Source organism: Calypte anna, chromosome 15 (genome assembly GCF_003957555.1).
Source record: "Calypte anna isolate BGI_N300 chromosome 15, bCalAnn1_v1.p, whole genome shotgun sequence".
NCBI lineage: Eukaryota > Metazoa > Chordata > Aves > Apodiformes > Trochilidae > Calypte > Calypte anna.
In genome coordinates, this window is record NC_044261.1 from 11,768,216 (window position 1) to 11,784,604 (window position 16,389).

Sequence of the window (16,389 nt, forward strand, 5' to 3'; positions counted from 1 at the left end):
CTACAACACCCAGAAGCCCCCGCGCCGCCGGCTTCTGGGTGTTGTTTGCGCCGCGGGGGCTTCTGGGAGGTGTAGGCGCGGCCTAGTGCTGAGGTGAGTGCAGTCGAGCGCGGGGGGGATTGGAGCCGAAACCGGAGCTTTAATGTTTGTTAAAAGCCTTCGACGAAATAAGGTGAGTCCCTCCTGGACTTCCTGATGAGCAGGATGGGGCCCTCCGCCCCAACAAGGAGGTTGGGGACATTTGGGGTATTGGGGACAGGCGGGTGACAGGCCTGGGGGGGGGGCTGGGGCTGAGGACACTGGGGACACTGGGGACACTGGGGATCTTGGGGATCTTGGGGATCTGGGGGACAGGGATGGGACAGCCCTGAGGGGCGTTAGGAATGGGGACATGGGGGACAGGAATGTTTCATCCCTGAGGGGCATTGGGGATGGGGACACTGGGGACATTGGGACAGGGATTGTGGGGACATTGGGGATACTGGGGCCAGGGAGGGGACAGCCCTGAGGGGCATTAGGAATGGGGACGTTGGGGACATTCTGGATCTTCGGGACAGGGATGTGACAGCCCTGAGGGACACGGGGACAGGGACATTGGGGGTGTTTGTGGCACTGGGGAGAGGGACATTGGGGACATTTGGGACGCTGGGGATAGGGACCTTGGTGACTTTGGGGACCAGGAGGTTGGTGATGGGGACATTGGGGACATCAGGGAGGAGGACATTGGGGTCAGGGATGTTTCTGGTTTGGCCGTGTGTGGTTTTTCCTCTTCATTTCTTTCTGTTTGGTTCCCTGGAGCTCCTGGGGGATTTTTGGGGTAAGGCAGAGCCTCTCCTTGTGCTGGCAGCTCCTTGGTGGAGTGTGAGCACCTTTGGAAAACTCCATTATTATTTCCCAGAATTTCCTGGGGGGCTGTCTGGGGTTTGTGTCACAGCTGAAGGGCTTGAAGAGTGTCCCTTGGTCACTGCTAAGTCCTGCAGCATTTGTATTGCTCCTACAGAGCTAAGGAGCACGTGGAAAATTGGCAGCTGAGTGTCCTGAGCTCAATGCTTGGATTTAATTCACTTCACAGCTCTCTGGGTACCCAAAGTGGCCAAAACAAGCCACCAAGCTTGGGTGATGGGAAAGTGGGAAATTGAGGTCAAGCCCCCCCCCCAGCAGCAATCCTCAGTGGGGAGAAAAAACTCAGGCAGCTGCCCAGGAGTCACCTTCTTCCCTCTGCCCACATCTTGGGGGTGAAAAGACCCTGGGAGAGTCCAAAATAAATTTGCAGTCAGTCGAGGAGAGTGTTGGGTGTTTGGGCAGCAAGGACAAAAAGGAAAATGTGAGATGTGAGATGTGAGCCTCTGCCTGGAATTTCACCAAACACCTCACCTGGAGGAGGGAGATTCCTGTGAAGGGTCTTGGGACATTCTCACTGCTTATGCTCCAAGAGGCTTCCAGGGGAGGATTTTGGAGTTAATACTTTAAAGCATTGAGCCACAAGACCTGTGGTGGTTTCTTTTTTATGCAGAAACACATTTTTAAGCTGGTCCAAAGCCTGCCTGAGGTTGTGGCTGCACTGTGGGTCCAGAGGGCTGATCACCTGAGCCTAATTGGGGTCTGGAAATGTTCAGAGGAAATGGGCAAGCTGAAGCAGTTCTTTCTGAAGCAGCTCCATTTACTTTATTTCTTAATGACTGGATTTAATTAGCAAACATCCCTGTTTTCAGCTGAATAATGCTCTTTGTTGACTGCTGGAGCCATTGGGGGAGATGGAAATGGGTCAGCAGCAGTTGGGCACGAAGCTCTGGTGCTGCAGATTTGTCAGGATCCAGCCAGGATAATCCTGAATCCTTAAAAAGATGGAGCTAAGTGTTCAGTGCCATCCTTGGAAGAAGTGATCTCTGCAAGGTTCTAGTGCTCCTCTCATTGTTTGTGGGGTTTTTATTTTGTTTTATTCTTTCAATTCTTCCACTTCTCTGGGAATTGTAGGAGAATTTGGGAGCTGGCACCTCCAGGCTATGAGGTGACTGAAAAATCTGCTGGAGTTTGCTTTCTGCCATCCTGGTTGGGGAAGGAGCTGCTGCAATTATTGCTGTCAGGGTGATGAAAGGAAAAGTTTGAAATAGGATTTCAAAGGCTGGCAGCTGCTGGGCTTCTGCAGGCAGAATTCCCAGTGAGATCTCTGGGAACTGGTGTGGGATTCATTTGTTTTTCCCTCGTCAGAGCAGCCTCGTCTGCAGAGCTGGAGAGCAGGAGCTGAAGCAGGGAGCTTTTATCTTCCCAGAAACTTTGGGACAGCATGGCAGAAGGATTTTTCAATCCTTAAATAACTCAGAGCAGAGCCTGCCAGTGGGTACCCAGGGTAGGAGCCTTCCCTCTGGATTCCAGCAGCCCCAGAGATCTGGGATGAGGGGCAATGGTGACTCCACATCCATGGAGTGGGACAACCTCAGAGCTGTCACTCCTCAGCTGACCCAGCAGCTGGGGCTGGGTTTCTGGGTGAAGCAGTTGGCAGTCACCCCAAGGAGAGGTGGCAAGCAAGGAAAAAGACCTTAAAATGAAGAGATTTCAATTTCAGTTGCTTCTCTGAACATTTTAATGGTTTAAAACTTGAAGAGAGGAGCTTTAGGTTGGACATTAAGAAGAAATTGTCTGGGGAAATTGTTTGCCCCCAGAAGCTGTGGCTGCCCCATCCCTGGCCGTGTTGAAGGTTGGATGGGGCTTGGAGCAGCCTGGGCTGGTGGGAGGTGTCCCTGCCCATGGCAAGGGTGGCACTGGGGGGGCTTTGAGGTCCCTTCCCACCCAAATCATTCCATGATTTTACCTTAAGTATGAAGGTTTGCAAGCCAGCTCAAAAAAAAAAAAAAAAAAAAAAAAAAAGATCTTTCCACTGTGTGACAGAGGGGACCATGTTTAATTTATTTTATTTTTATTATTGTTTTACATTTTATTTATTTCAATTATTTTATTTATTGTGTGATGGGAGGCCTGAGAGATTCCCAGGGATTTGGGGATAGAAGCAGCAGCTCTGGGGTAGGGGAAGGGAAGGGAATTGGGCAGAGGTGCTGGGCTGGCTGGCAAGGCTTGGCAGAGCTGCTTTGGCTCAGCATGCTGGGGTCTGAGGGACTGCCTGTTGATGCTGCTCTTCCTCCTGGTTCTGAGGAATCATTAGGGAGGCAGTGATGGATTCTGAGCCAGGTTTATTTACACAATCTGAATTCCTTGTGCTGCTCTGTGCCATTTTTTAAAACGCATTTGGCTATCAAGGTGTCAAAAAACTGGAGAATTGCTGCTGGAGTTTATCTCCCAGCCCATCCATCTCTGGCATTTATCAGGTACCTTTAGATCATTCAGGAGAGAACTTCCAGCTCCTTCAGTGGGTCTGGTGTGCCACCAGCAAGGACAACCAGTGGGGACAGGGCTGCAGGTAACCCCACACCCCGTCTGTCCTGGTGGTTCCAGGCCCAGAGAGCACCCAAATCCTGTCCTTGTTGCTTCTCCGTGCTCCACCACAGAGTCTCCAGATGTGTGATCCAGGTGCTCTAAGCCCCTCTTCCCCATGGGAGGAGAAGAACTGGGCATCTCCACCCTGCTTGGAGTGGCCATGGAGCTGGGTTTCTTTCCTCCAGGCTGTCGTGGCCTTAGTTCTGTGCTGCTGGAAGCTGGGAAGGAGGAGGAGAGCACTCCTTGGTGTACAGGGATGATTGAGTGAACCAAAAAAAGTGGTTTTTTGCTTGCAGTGCAGCTTCCTGCTGGTTTGCCTTCTTTGAGGAGCAGCTGGAATTCTTCCTTACCTTGCAGGGGTGGACATGGGGGATTTTCCATCCTCTTGTGTGGCAGCTTGTGGAGGTTGTGCTCTGGGGTTGAAGCCCAGGTGGAGGCTGTGGCATGGTCCTGTAGCTCCTCCTGTTTGCACTCTGGTTCCTGTGGCACCTTCCCTGGTGCAGGTGGTGGCTGAGAGCTGTTGGCTCTCTGGGGGCTCTGCTTTGCAGGAAGGAGAGTTCTTTTGCAGAGAAATTGTGGCTTTGGGCACTGGAGGTCAGAAGTGCAGATCCAAGCCATGGACACACAACAGCTGCTGCCTTGCCAGTCTCTGGTGGACAAGGATTTACACTGCTGGGTCTCACCTCTTCCTCTGTCTGCCAACCCCAAATGATTTGAGTTTCCTCTCCTTTGGAAGCAGGTCCTGTAAATCCTGGCTCCTCTATCCCCAGAGCAGGGGGGCACCAAGGAGCTGTCTGATGGTTCCCAGGCTGTCCTGATGCTGCTCTGCCAGGAGAGAGATGGGGAAAAGATACTTCTGTGACTACTGTGACAGGTCCTTTCAGGACAACCTTCACAACAGAAAGAAACACCTCAATGGAGTGCAGCATCTCAGGGCTAAGAGGCTCTGGTACGACTTATTCCGAGGTGGGTGCTGCCAACTGTCTGCTGCTGCCTGGCTGGGACTGGGGAGGTGATGGGTGAGTGATGAGGGGGGGGAAATAGCTACAGTAAATCAGCACTGGTGATTTACATCTCAGGTTGTCTGTGCCAGTGAATTGTGGAGTTGAGACTGCTGCTGTCAGGCAGAGGCAGAACCTCTGGGGTGTCTGGGTGTGGGAGGGGGACTTGAGATGAGGTGACAGATAGGGAGGTTGTGTCTGAGGACACTCTCCTGGCATCAGGACCAAACCTGAGATAGAACAAAATGAGTTGCAGCTTCTGAAGGTGAGGGAGGTGCCTTCTGCCAGGCAGAGCTGAGCTGTGAGGAGGGAAGAATATAAATGTGTGTGTGGAGGAAGCTGGAGGGAGCCATCCCCAGGGGTGAAGCACACACAGGGAGGGAGAGGCTGAGGATGTAACCACTGCTGGAGATCCCAGCAGGGTGAAAGGGCTGGGGAGCAGCTCAAAGCACTGATGTGATCGAGCCCCACTGGGCAACGGGGGTGAGGAGGAGAGGTAGGGGCACTGGGGCATTGGCAGAGGGGCTGGAGGTGGTGTCAGGACATGATGGAGGAGAGGCCATGACCTCTGATTGTTTACCAGGACTCTTCTCATTCAGCTCAGTGCTCTGACCCAGCTCACCAGGCAGTTCCCTGTGTCTTAGTGCCAGCCTGAGGAACATAGGGGGAATGTCTGTCCCTCTGTCCCTGTGACAGGGAGCAGAGCTTTGTTTTGGCAGTGGCAAAGGCACAGTTTGGGCTAAACTGCTTATGAAACCGTTGCCTGTATGGTTCCTCAGGACCAGGAGTTGCAGGCAGTGCTTATCTCCTGGGAAGCAAGGTGAGGAAGAGGCTGCAGAGCTCTGGGCAGTTCTTGGATCTTGGAGAGGTTCTGTGTAATGGCCAAAAGTGGAGGACCAAGAGCCCCAGCACAGCTGGATCAGTGCTGGTGAGGAGCATTACCCAGCACTCATCTTCTCACCAGGCTACAACCCTTGGTTTCCCCGTGGTTGACAGAATTCCTCATCCCATCCCTGGTTAGGGGGTCCTTATCCTCTTATCTCTAGACAATGCAAGTGTTTCCTCAGTCTGTGGGAGCTGCTGTAGCTCTGGGGCTCATTTTCCTCAGGATGTCCCTGGGAGATGAAGGACCATTTCAGTGCTGTCCACTGGAGATTGTGTGAGGCCTCACACAGCTTTTTTTTTTTTTTTTTTTTTTTTTTTTTTTTTTTTTTTTTTAATTATTATTATTATTTTTTTTTTTTTTTTTTTTTTTTTGAGAGAGAGAGAGAGCTTTCTGGGTCTGCTTGGTCTTCCTCTGCTGCACACAAGTGCTGCAGAGTCCTTGCTCTTCTGTCACACTGATTTCCCCATGCTGGCATGGGAAGAAACCATGAAACAGAAAGCCACACCAGTGAAAAGCTGAAGCCAGGAGTGCAAACTCTCACTTTACTCGTAGCTTAAGTTCCTGGTTGTCATGTAAAGTGCTCCCCCAGGAGGCAGCTGTCTTGTTTGGAGCCCTGGGGGGTTGCTCTGCATGAGATCTTGACTCTGTCTTCTCCTTTGTCTCCCCCAGATGCTGCTGCTATCCTGCAAGAGGAACAAACCAAGAAACCTTGTCGGAAGTTTCTGCAAACAGGTAAGGTCTTTTGAGGCAGAAATAACTCCCTGAGCTCCAGCAGCTCCTTCAGCAGTCAGCCCCAGGCTGCTCTGGAGTGTCCTGGTGGTGTGGGTTTTGTCTCAGAGGGAGTGAAGGGCTTGGGGAGGTTTGGTGGAGCTGGGGTTTGCATGCACAAGGGAGGGCTCTCAGGGGATGTCATGGCTTTTCTTCCAGGACAGTGTGATTTTGGGTCCAACTGCAGGTTTTCCCACATGACTGAGCAGGATCTGGAGAAGCTGAGTGCCCAGGTGCAAGGTGAGTCCTCCAACCAGAGAATGGCTGGGGAGGGGGGTCTGAGAAGGGGTGGATGGCCTGGATGCTGTGAGCTGAGCCTGGGTGCCTCCTCCTTGCCTCTCAGCAGGTCTGCAGCAAGTGCTGCAGTCCTTCCTGTGCTTTCTGCTCTTCATCTGCTGGCACAGGCACAAGCCTGGACTTGAGCAATGCTGTTACTGCTTAGCAGCAAGCATCTGAAGCAGAGAGGGTGATTTCTGAGCCCTTGGGGTTTCCTTCAGTCAGGGAATAAAAAATGCAAGCAGCAGAGGGCACTGGTACATCACTTCCCCTTGAATTTATGGATTGGATTATCCCACACCCCTCTCCTATTACCAGGGAACTGCTGCTTCCACTCTTGGGAAGAGACAGCCAACTTTTCAGGTGGCTTTGGGTGGAACTGAGGTGTGGGCAGAGGATGACTACCAACTGCTGCCCTACTGTGAGCCCCCAGAGCAGTTGCTTTGCCCAGGGCTGTGGTGGAGTCCCCATCCCTGGAGAAAATGTGTGGATGTAGCATCTGAGGCCATGGTTTAGTTGGCTGTTGGGGCTGGGTTGATGATTGGACTTGATGATCTTGGAGGTCTTTTCCAACCTTAATGATTCCAGAATTCCATGATTCTATGATTTACCAATAGTCTGGGGAAAACAGGCTTAAAGGTTGGAAGTGTGTGTGTATGTGCTTGTCAGGTATGAGACTTGGGGGGTGTGTGTGGTCTGCCTCTTCCTGAATTCCCAGTGTCCTCAGAGCTTTCCCATCTGAACTGGTGGCAGCCAGGAGGTTTTGACAGCTTGGGGTGGTCAGGGGTGTGAGCTGAGAGCCTGGCAGCCCTGGAGCACTCTCACCATGCTGAGCCTTTGAGGGGTGGGATTGGGAGAGGCAGGGCTCAGATTTGAGGAGGCAGGAATAGGATTTGGGGAAGGAAGGGTGGGACTGGGAGAGGCAGGGCTCTGGTGACTCTGGGAGAGCAGGAGGGAGGCACAACAGAGCTTTTCCAGCCCTCACCATTGCTGAGTCAGTCTGCATGTCCCCAAGGTGACTCTGAGGGGACTGAGCAAGGCTGGCAGTCACCCACCTCACCCTGCTCCACTCAGCAGATTTTGGAGCTGTCTCTCTCCTTTTCCCCACTACTAGCCCAGAACTTCTCCCCAACCCTTTTCTGCTGAAGATTTAAGTGCTAGTCTCCCAAGAGGTGACATGGGATGTCAACCTGTGCCATTTCCAGGCAGTGCAGGTTGTTTATTGCCAGGGAGGTGAGTGCTCCTCAGAGCAAAGCTCCAGATAGGCTGGCAAGCTCCCCTCCACCCAGACAGGGTTCTTTGCCAATTACACTTGTTATTGAATATTGATTGGTGTCAAATGGGTCAGGTGTAAGTGGGGAATTGGCTAAGGTGAGAGCTGATTCCTGGGAGCTTACTTGGAAGCCTTGCATTTGTATTACCAAGTCCAACATTTAATTAAGCAATTAGACTGGAAGGAGTGATGGGCAGGGTGCTCTGACACTGCAGGGTTCAGTCCTGCTGGCCTCTCTGGTGCTGCTGCTCCTTGGAAAGCCCCTGTGAGCTGCTGAGCAAGGGGGTTAAGCAGCTCATGGACCTCTAAATGTGATCACTTGATCCCAGAGAGAGCTTTGTGGAGGAAAGAGCTCAGCAGGACTTGGTGGAGAAGAGGGGGCATGGCCGGAAGCTGCTCCAGGGGAGGTTTAGGTTGGATCTCAGAAAGCATTTCCTCACAAAAAGGGTGATCAGACATTGGGATGGAGTGCCCAGGGAAGTGGTGGAGTCACCATCCCTGGAGGTGTTTCAGGAGAGGCTGGAGTGTGTCCAGAGAAGTAGCATGAGGATGCTCAGAGAGCTGGAGCAGCTCTGCTATGGGGACAGACTGGGAGAGTTGGGGTTGTTCGGTCTGGAGAGGAGAAGGCTCCCAGGAGACCTCATTGTGACCTTCCAGTGTCTGAAGGGGCTACAGGAAAGCTGGGGAGGGACTTTTTAGGATGTCAGGGTGTGATAGGACGTGGGGGGATGGATTCAAACTAGAGGAGGGGAGATTCGGATTGGATGTGAGGAAGAAGTTTTTCCCCAGGAGGGTGCTGAGCCCCTGGCCCAGCTTGCCCAGAGAGGTGGTGGAAGCCCCATCCATCCCTGGAAGTTTTTAAGGCCAGGCTGGAGAGGGCTCTGAGCATCCTGAGCTGGTGGGAGGTGTCCTTGCCCATGGCAAGGGGCTTGGACCTGGATGGACTTAAAGGTCCCTTCCAACCCAAAATGTCATGATTCTATGACTGAGCTGGGTGTGGCCACACTGCCTCTGCTGGGGTGGGTCTGGTGGTGGATCCACGGTGCTGCTGAATTCCACTTTCCTCAGCTTTGGGACATGGAAGCAGAGGAGCTGCTGAACCTCTGGCTCCCCTTGTGCAGGGGCAGATGCTTCAGGAAAAGATGTGAAGGAATCCTGTGGTGAGGTGGTGTAGCCCACTAATCCGTGTCCAGCAGCCATGGACAACCACATAAAAGCCCTTTTTGACTGTTTTTAAAACCTGATGGATTTTCTGTGTCATGTAAATATTAAACCTGTGCCTGGATCCCTGGGAAGTGTTTGGTGTTGGTAGCTCTGTGTCAGCGAGCTCCACTTGCTAATGATACAGTTTTATTACAGCCAAAGGAAAACTAATATTGTTCTCAACATTTGGCCTTTTCAGTGCAGGGGATTCACCCTGCTGTTTGTGTGAAGTCTTGTGGATTAGGGAAGAAAATTTCTGGATGATTTCCTGTTCTGTAACAGCTCAGAGAGTGCCCTAGTTTGGTTTCAGCACTTCTGCACCCCACAGAATGCACTCATCAAGGAGCAACAGTTCCCACCTTCAGCAGGGAGGGAAACATCTCTCCAGCTGTTCCTGCATCAAAGCCTTAGCTTTCTACATCTGCTGTATCATTCATCAGCCAGACACTTCCCAGCTGTCATTTTGAGAACAGTCATGTCAGGAAAAGTCACTGTCACATTGCCAGCTTCTTGCTTCCAGTTCCTGGCTTCCCGCTAATCCGCGCCACTTCTGCTGGGGGCTTGGACCCCCCCCCCTCCCCCAGTGACCCTGGTGGGCTCCAGCTTGCCAGGATTGTGAAGAGAGAGAGAGGGAATGGGGTAAGTGAGTGTTTGGAATCCATCTGTGTGGTGGGAAGCAGATGAGTGACCCTGCTGGGCGGGGGTGGCTATGGTCAAGCAGCTGAAGTCGGTGCTGAGCAGGAGGGCTCTGGCAGCTGACTGTGGCTTGCTGGGCTTTGGGGTGGTAACTTGTGAAGCTGCTTGTGTCACAGGGCTTCATCAGCCTCAGCCTGCTGCTCTTTGGGTGCTCTGCAGGAGTTTGGGCTCCCCACATCTCCCTGCCCAAGGAGGGAGCTGAAGGGTGACACATAAATCTCCCTGCTGGGTGCCCCATTTGGTGCTGGTGGTTGCGTCTCACGTGAGATGAAAACTGATGCTAAAAGTTGCACAGGGAGAGAAGATCAATCTGGACTCCTGCTCTGGCATCGTTAGAGGCATTTCATAGCTACAGCCACTCTTTTAATTAGCTGTAATTAGACTTTGAAGCAAACACCCCAGTGAGAAGAAGGGGGAAGCACCTTCACACCTGCTGCAGTCTGGCTGGCTCCACAGCCATGCATGAGGTGTAAGGGCTGGAAGTTGTGTTTCAGAGCTACACCTTGGAATACCTGCTGACATTCAGGGGGTGTTGCCAACCCCACTGTGGTTTTGGTGGTTCCTGGATGGCATGTGTGTGCTTCAGATGAAGTTGAGATGAAAGGTTTGCCTTCTTGATGGGTACACATTGAGGTGGACAGTTGGCCGTACATGCTGCCTGTTCCTCAGCCGGAGGGTTGGAGTGCTTTGGAGCTGTGAGTTGTGGAGCTGTGTGAACAGGGATGTCCCTAATCCAGAGTTCTGGGGCCTCTTTTAGGCCAGTGTGAGCCTGGAGTCATCCCAGTGCAACCAGTGAGCTTTGCTGGGCAGTGAGATGTGGTTGCCTGACTCCATGGGCTTCCACCGGTTCCTGGTTCCTTGAGGTCCCTGCTCTAAACAGGGTTGGTCTGGCAGTTTTAGGTCTGTTATCTGGGGCGTCCAGAGGTGGGATGTGGAGTGGGATCCCACTCTGGAGTGGGATGAAAAAATCTTGATGGTAGGTAGAGGTGATGTTCTTCCTTGCCTCATCATAGCCTCTCAAGCTTGCCCCCTTGCTGAGGTGGGATCTGCCCAGGCACTGAACAGATGGAGAAACCTGAACCAAGGGGAAATAAGGTGACTGTGGTCAAAGTTGCCAGGGAAGTCTAATCTGGGAGTTCAATTCCTACATCCTGAGTCTTCCCAGCCCACCAGACTGAGGTTCCTGCCTCCCCAGTGCCCTCACCTGCTTGACCCTTGGTGGCTCTGCAGGGAGTTTGCTGCCCAGGGACAATCCTGTCTCCAGCCGTGTCCTTATTGCCAGGTTGCAGAGCAGCACCTCGACATCAGACCCACAGCAGGCTGTCTTTGTGGTGGCACTCAGTCCATCCTCACCCCCTAAGCAGCAGCAGCAGCAGCTGAAAAGGCTGGAGATGACAAATTATCCATCTCCGGCTGCTCATTGTGTAGCACATTCCTGCCATCCTTATTAATATTCAACAGGCAGATGAAGAATTGGTTGCCACCACCAGGATGAAGTGATCCTTCACTCTGCCCAAGCAATATTAATTTCACACCCTGTCTGGAAACCTGTAATATTTTCCTTAAACGTGTGACATACGGCAGGGAGGTGTGGAGCGGGCTCCTGGTGGGCACAGCTGCAGGTGTCTGCCACCAGGCTGGGACTGCTGGTGACTTGAGCTCTAAAAAGGATCAAGAACCCCCCTGAGGGTTGTCCCCACAGGGTTTGGTGAGCAGGACAAGGGGGGAACACACGCAGCTGCCTTGGCTGCGTTTTTATTTACAGCAGTATTTGGCTTCCAAGCATCACCTTGGCTTCTCTCAGAGCTCAGAGCATCTCCTTGGCCTGTGCTGCCTGACATGCTCTTGGGGACATGACTGTCTTGTCATGTCAAGGACTCCTGCTCAGCCCTCTTCTCCACTGTCCTGCTTTGGTGGTGACAAAGAGAGAGAGGCAGCTGTGGTCCTCTGCCCACTGAGAGGGACTGGTGATGATGGGCTGTCCCACTGGCTCTGTGTCCTTCTGCAGAGCTGCAGGATGGGGTGCCAGAGGGGTTGAAAGCTTGCAAGGACCTCAGGCTGCTCTGCCTGTTGGTAGACAGCAGAGGTTTCCCACTGGCTTCCTCTCTAGCTCCTAACTTCCATCAGGAAATGCAGGAACTTGTTCCCCTCCCCACGCCATTCTCTGCTCCAGTTCTGCACCTGGGCTGAGCAGGGCATGGGGCTCTGCAGGGGCTGGGGACACATCAGGCACTGTGTGCTTTAAGCAGAGCTGACAGCATCTCTGAAATCCCCTCTCCTGGTTGGGTGTCTGAACCTGGCAGACTTTCTCAGCCTGCCAAGCCCGCATCGATCCAGACAGACATCCCTGTGACGTCCCTGTCACTGCCACCTTGCTGGGCAGAGGTGGCTGAGTCCCTCCTGCCACTTGGAGGGACACAGCTTTGGACATGGCTGAGGGCTCAGGGCCAGCAGAGGGGATGTTTCAGGTGAGGGTGAGGGAGATGTCAGACTCCCTTCTGTTCAGAGCCTGGGCTGGCTTGGAGCTGTCAGCAGTCAGGGAGGCCAAGCATCAGATGGCAGTGGAGGAGGAGGGACCACAGCCTGACTGCTAACTCCCCCCCAGGAGAAACTGTGCAGAGTAATGAGCAGGGTTAATGGAGTGAAAGGACTGCAGTGTCTGATAGCTCTGTCTCTCCTCTCTCAACCAGGGGAGCAGAGATCCAAGGAGCTGAGGCAGGAGGGAGCAGATGTCCCACCTGGCACCATTGAGGACTGGCTGGAGAAGAGAGGCAAAGAGATTGAGCATGGCTCAGAGCAACAGGTACAGTGCCTGGGGAGCAGCCAGGTGAAGGCTGACTGCTGCCTCTGCTGCAGGCTCTGCAGGGGGAGATCCCCTGGGAGGGAGGAGCAGGACAGGAGAAGGCACAGCTTCTCACAAGTCCCAACTCCCCAACCCCCCTAAGCTGCCATTTCCTCCTCATCCTGCCCATGCTGTTCCTCAGCACATGCTGCAGCCATGCAGATGGACCCAGGGAAGGACAGTGCTGCCAGGGTGCTGAGTTACTACTGCCCAGAGTGCTGTGGCAGGCGCTTGGTCACATCTGGTGACAGTTTCCCCATCCCCTGCCTGCCCATCTCTGCCAGTCCCTGCCCATCCCAGCCCATCCCTGCCAGTCCCTGCCAGCCAGAGGGTGGGCTGAGCTCCTCCGCATGGCATTCATTAGGCCTTGGTTGCCTGCTGCTTCCTCACTCACCTGACTGCTGCAGACTTAATTGGATGGCATTTGAGCTAGTGCCAAATCTCTCTTTTGTTCTTTTTCTGTTTGTTCCTGTCCTCTCTCTGCTTGGTCTGGGCAGGAGCTTTTTCCTGGTGCTTGCCTGAACTGGTTGCTGCCTGTTCACTCCGTCCATCACCTTGGCTGCCCTGAGCCATGCAGTGGTGCTCACTGGCAGTTGTCACCTTCCTGCCCCCCAAATGCTTCACTTTGCCCCATCTTGTCCACAAATCCCTTCCCCCTGGGGCAGATGGTCCCTTCCAGAAGTTGGCCATCACCATACCCAGAGCAATTTCCAGCCTTGCAAAACTATTTGCTCCCTGCTGCCTCCAAAGCTACACAAGACCTGGGATTTGTAGGGCTTTCTACCCAGCTTCCCTGCCCTTGTAGGCCCTGAAACCATCTGTTGCAGGAACTAAACACCAATTATTTAAAGTTTCTCTCCCTCTATGCCTGTTCCTGTCATTTCTCTCCTCCCCTCATGCTCTCCAGCCCCAACCTGGCCCTGCTGAGGAACTGTGTGTTTTGTTGTCTGCCAGAGAAGCTGCTGTAGGCAGATCCCTGTGCTCCTGGTGCCTGGGGACTCCCTGTTCCTCCTCAACATGCTTTTAAGGACAAAGAGCTCCCTCTCCCTCCTCCAGCCCTCGGGGTCCCTGCAATGTGGCAGAAGCTCTGGCAGGTGCATTGGGGAATTTGTGGGTTTGGATGATAACCTGCCCAGGGGCTGCCTTGCCTGGCTGCTGCTGTCAAGAAAGACCATTAGTCTGCACAGAACAGGAGGGAAATGCTCTCCAGGGCAGTCAGCTCCAAACTCAGATGCTGGAGACTCAGCTCCTCCTCTGGCAGCAGTGAGTAGGAAGGATTTCAAAACAGGGCTGGAATATGTCCTTGGAAGTGTGATGGGAGATTTTGCTGTGATAACTCCAGGCAGCCCAGGTCCTCTCTCTGCCCTGCTGAGGACTTTCTGGGGGGACACCTGGCAGGTGGAGGTGCTGCCTGGTTCAGTCTCCACATACATCACAGTGCAAAGAAAAGACTGTGCTGGGCTAGTAGTGGCCACGTGGCAACCATTTCTTAACTTGAGCACCATCTTTGAGTGTTACCTCAATTAGCCCCATGGATGGAGAATTACCTGAAATTGCTGCAGCCTCTCTCCCAGCCTGGGCTTCAGGGGCCAATCTTCATTTGGAAGCCTCCACCTGATGAGGATTTTCAATGTCAGGCTGTGATGTTGCTTTCTGGAGAGCTGGGGTGGAGCTGAATGGAGTTTGTGTCCTTCTTTTGGTAGTGGAGCTCTGCCCAGGGTGTGACTGAATTTTAACCTGATTTCCAGAGGAAATGGAGTCTGGCAGTGCACATGAGTGTGTTCTTCTTTCCTAACTGCTGGGGAGCCCACATCCTGATTTCCATCAGAAAGAGGTTGAGGAATCAAAGCTGCTGAGATATCACAGGTGTAATAGAATCACGGAACCCCAGACTGGTTTGGGTGGGAAGGGACCTTAAAGCTCATCCAGTGCCACCCCTGCCATGGGCAGGGACACCTCCCACCAGCCCAGGGTGCTCCAAGCCCCATCCAACCTTCAGCACTGCCAGGGATGGGGCAGCCACAGCTTCCTTGGGCAACCTGGGCAACCAGGGGCTCAGCACCCTCACACCAAACAATTTCTCCCTCCCATCTCCTCTCCATCTCCCCTCTTGCAGCTGGAAACCCTTCCCCCTCATCCTATCCCTCCAGGCCCTTGTCCCAAGTCCCTCCCCAGCTTTCCTGAAGCCCCTTCAGGCACTGGAAGGTGCTCTAAGGTCTCCCCTTCTCTTCTCCAGGCTGAACACCCCCAACTCTCTCCTCCTGGCTCCAGAGCAGAGCTGCTCCAGCCCTCCCAGCAGCTCCAGGGCCTCCTCTGGACTGGGTCCAACACCTCCCTGTCCTTCTGCTGATGGGGACCCCAGAGCTGGACCAGATTTACCCCAGGGGGGTCTCCCCAGGGGGGAGCAGAGGGGGACAATCCCCTCCCTGGCCCTGCTGCTCACACAGTGGGGATGCAGCTCAGGATATGGGGGATTTCTGAGCTACCAGCACACATTGCTCTCTTATGTTGAGCTTCTCCTCACCCAACACCCCCAAGTCCTCCTCCTCAGGGCTGCCTCTCCATCCATTCTCCACCCCACCCTGAGTTTTTTGCTTGGTTTCATGAATATGGACATGGTTAGAGGAGAGGGTTCCCATTAATGCCTTCAGCAGGGCAATATTCTTGACTCTTGCTAGACAGCAGCAAATCTCCAGCTGTAGGAAGACCTTTGATAGCACTCACACCCCATGAGGACCCAGGGAACCCTCCCTGTTGCTCAGTTCTCACAGAGCACGTTGGTACCTAGGCCACCACCCCTCTCCCACCACTGCTGCAGGGCCTGCCCCAGCAAAGAATATTCCTGCCCAAGAGGGGCTTGGCTCCATCCTTGGCTCATCCTCAGCTCAAAAGAGTCCCTGTCAAGGGGCTAAGCTGTAGAGCAGATGACTTTTTTTGGATGTTGGTTGCCTAGAAAAGCTGCACTCAGCCCCTGGGGTTGGCTTTGGGCCACGATGCTTGGAGGGAGGGAGGGGAAGGGAGGGAGGGTGCTGCCTCTCCCCAGCATTATATAAAAGGGTTTGATTGGATTTCTTCTGGCATAACAATTAAAAAGATCCATCAGGGTCGGTGGCAGAGGCCTGAGAAGCTGAAGGCTGCTGTCAGGGTTTGTGCTACAGAACAAATGAGTTTCCTGCACTCAGGGATTAATGGGAAAGGTATGGTTCCCACGAATTGAAACCCAGCCTGGCTAAGCACTTTTCCTGAGCTGGAGACCAGATCCTCCTTGCTTTTGCACTTCCTCACTCGGGGGGGTGTGTGTGTTTGCAGTGGCCTCAGCTTGCAAACTGCAGAGAGAGAGGCAAAGACAAAGTGTTTCCCAGGCTGGGGCTGGAGGAGGCAGCCAGTTCCCCTCTGCTGAAGGGTGCTTCTGTGAAAACACCCCAGCACTTTGGCACTTCCTCTGTTTCTGAGGGGTCCTTGTCCTTTGGGAAGCATCAGACAGCTGGCTTGGGATTCAGGCCGCTGGGGAAGAAACATCTGCTGGTTTGGTTTGTTCTTCTCAGCTGTGCAGATGGAGGAGACCAGCCCCATGCCCGGCACCTTGACCTCTCCTGCCAGCCCTGGGGGGCTCTAAACTCTCCCCCTTTCCTTGGTGCTCCTAACAGGCTGTTGGAATTGGGGGGTGGTGGCTGAATATGCTTCTCGATTACCCCTCCTCTTTTGGGGGCTAGCAGGGGGGCTCAGGGATGCTCAGCTTCTGAAACCTCTTCTTTCTCCCCCCTCTGCAGTGCTCTCCCTGAGAAACCAGCACCCTTCCAGTACCCACCAGGCTGGCCACCAGTGCAGGATCTTCCCCCATCCCTGCAGCCCCCCCCCCCAGGAGGGTGGCCTGTCCCCCCCAATCTGCAGTGGGGCTGAGCTCCCCCCTCCCCCTGGAGTTCTGCTGGAGGTGGACTTCTTCCTCACCTGCTTTAAGAACAGGATGGAATCATTTATATATGTATTTTATATCAATAAAAGCTTTCCTCCCCTC

The 16,389-nt window shown here is 53.6% G+C and overlaps 1 protein-coding gene across 1 annotated transcript; it reads left to right on the forward strand.

The window, feature by feature from the left end:
- Positions 1-85: 85 nt before the first annotated feature.
- Positions 86-16,389, forward strand: ZMAT5 (zinc finger matrin-type 5). The gene is given in 7 exon segments (XM_008501503.2): positions 86-172; positions 4,169-4,395; positions 5,986-6,048; positions 6,244-6,324; positions 12,223-12,302; positions 12,304-12,335; positions 16,145-16,389. Coding segments are annotated over 6 exon segments (513 nt in total). The 5' UTR covers positions 86-172; positions 4,169-4,268; the 3' UTR covers positions 16,275-16,389.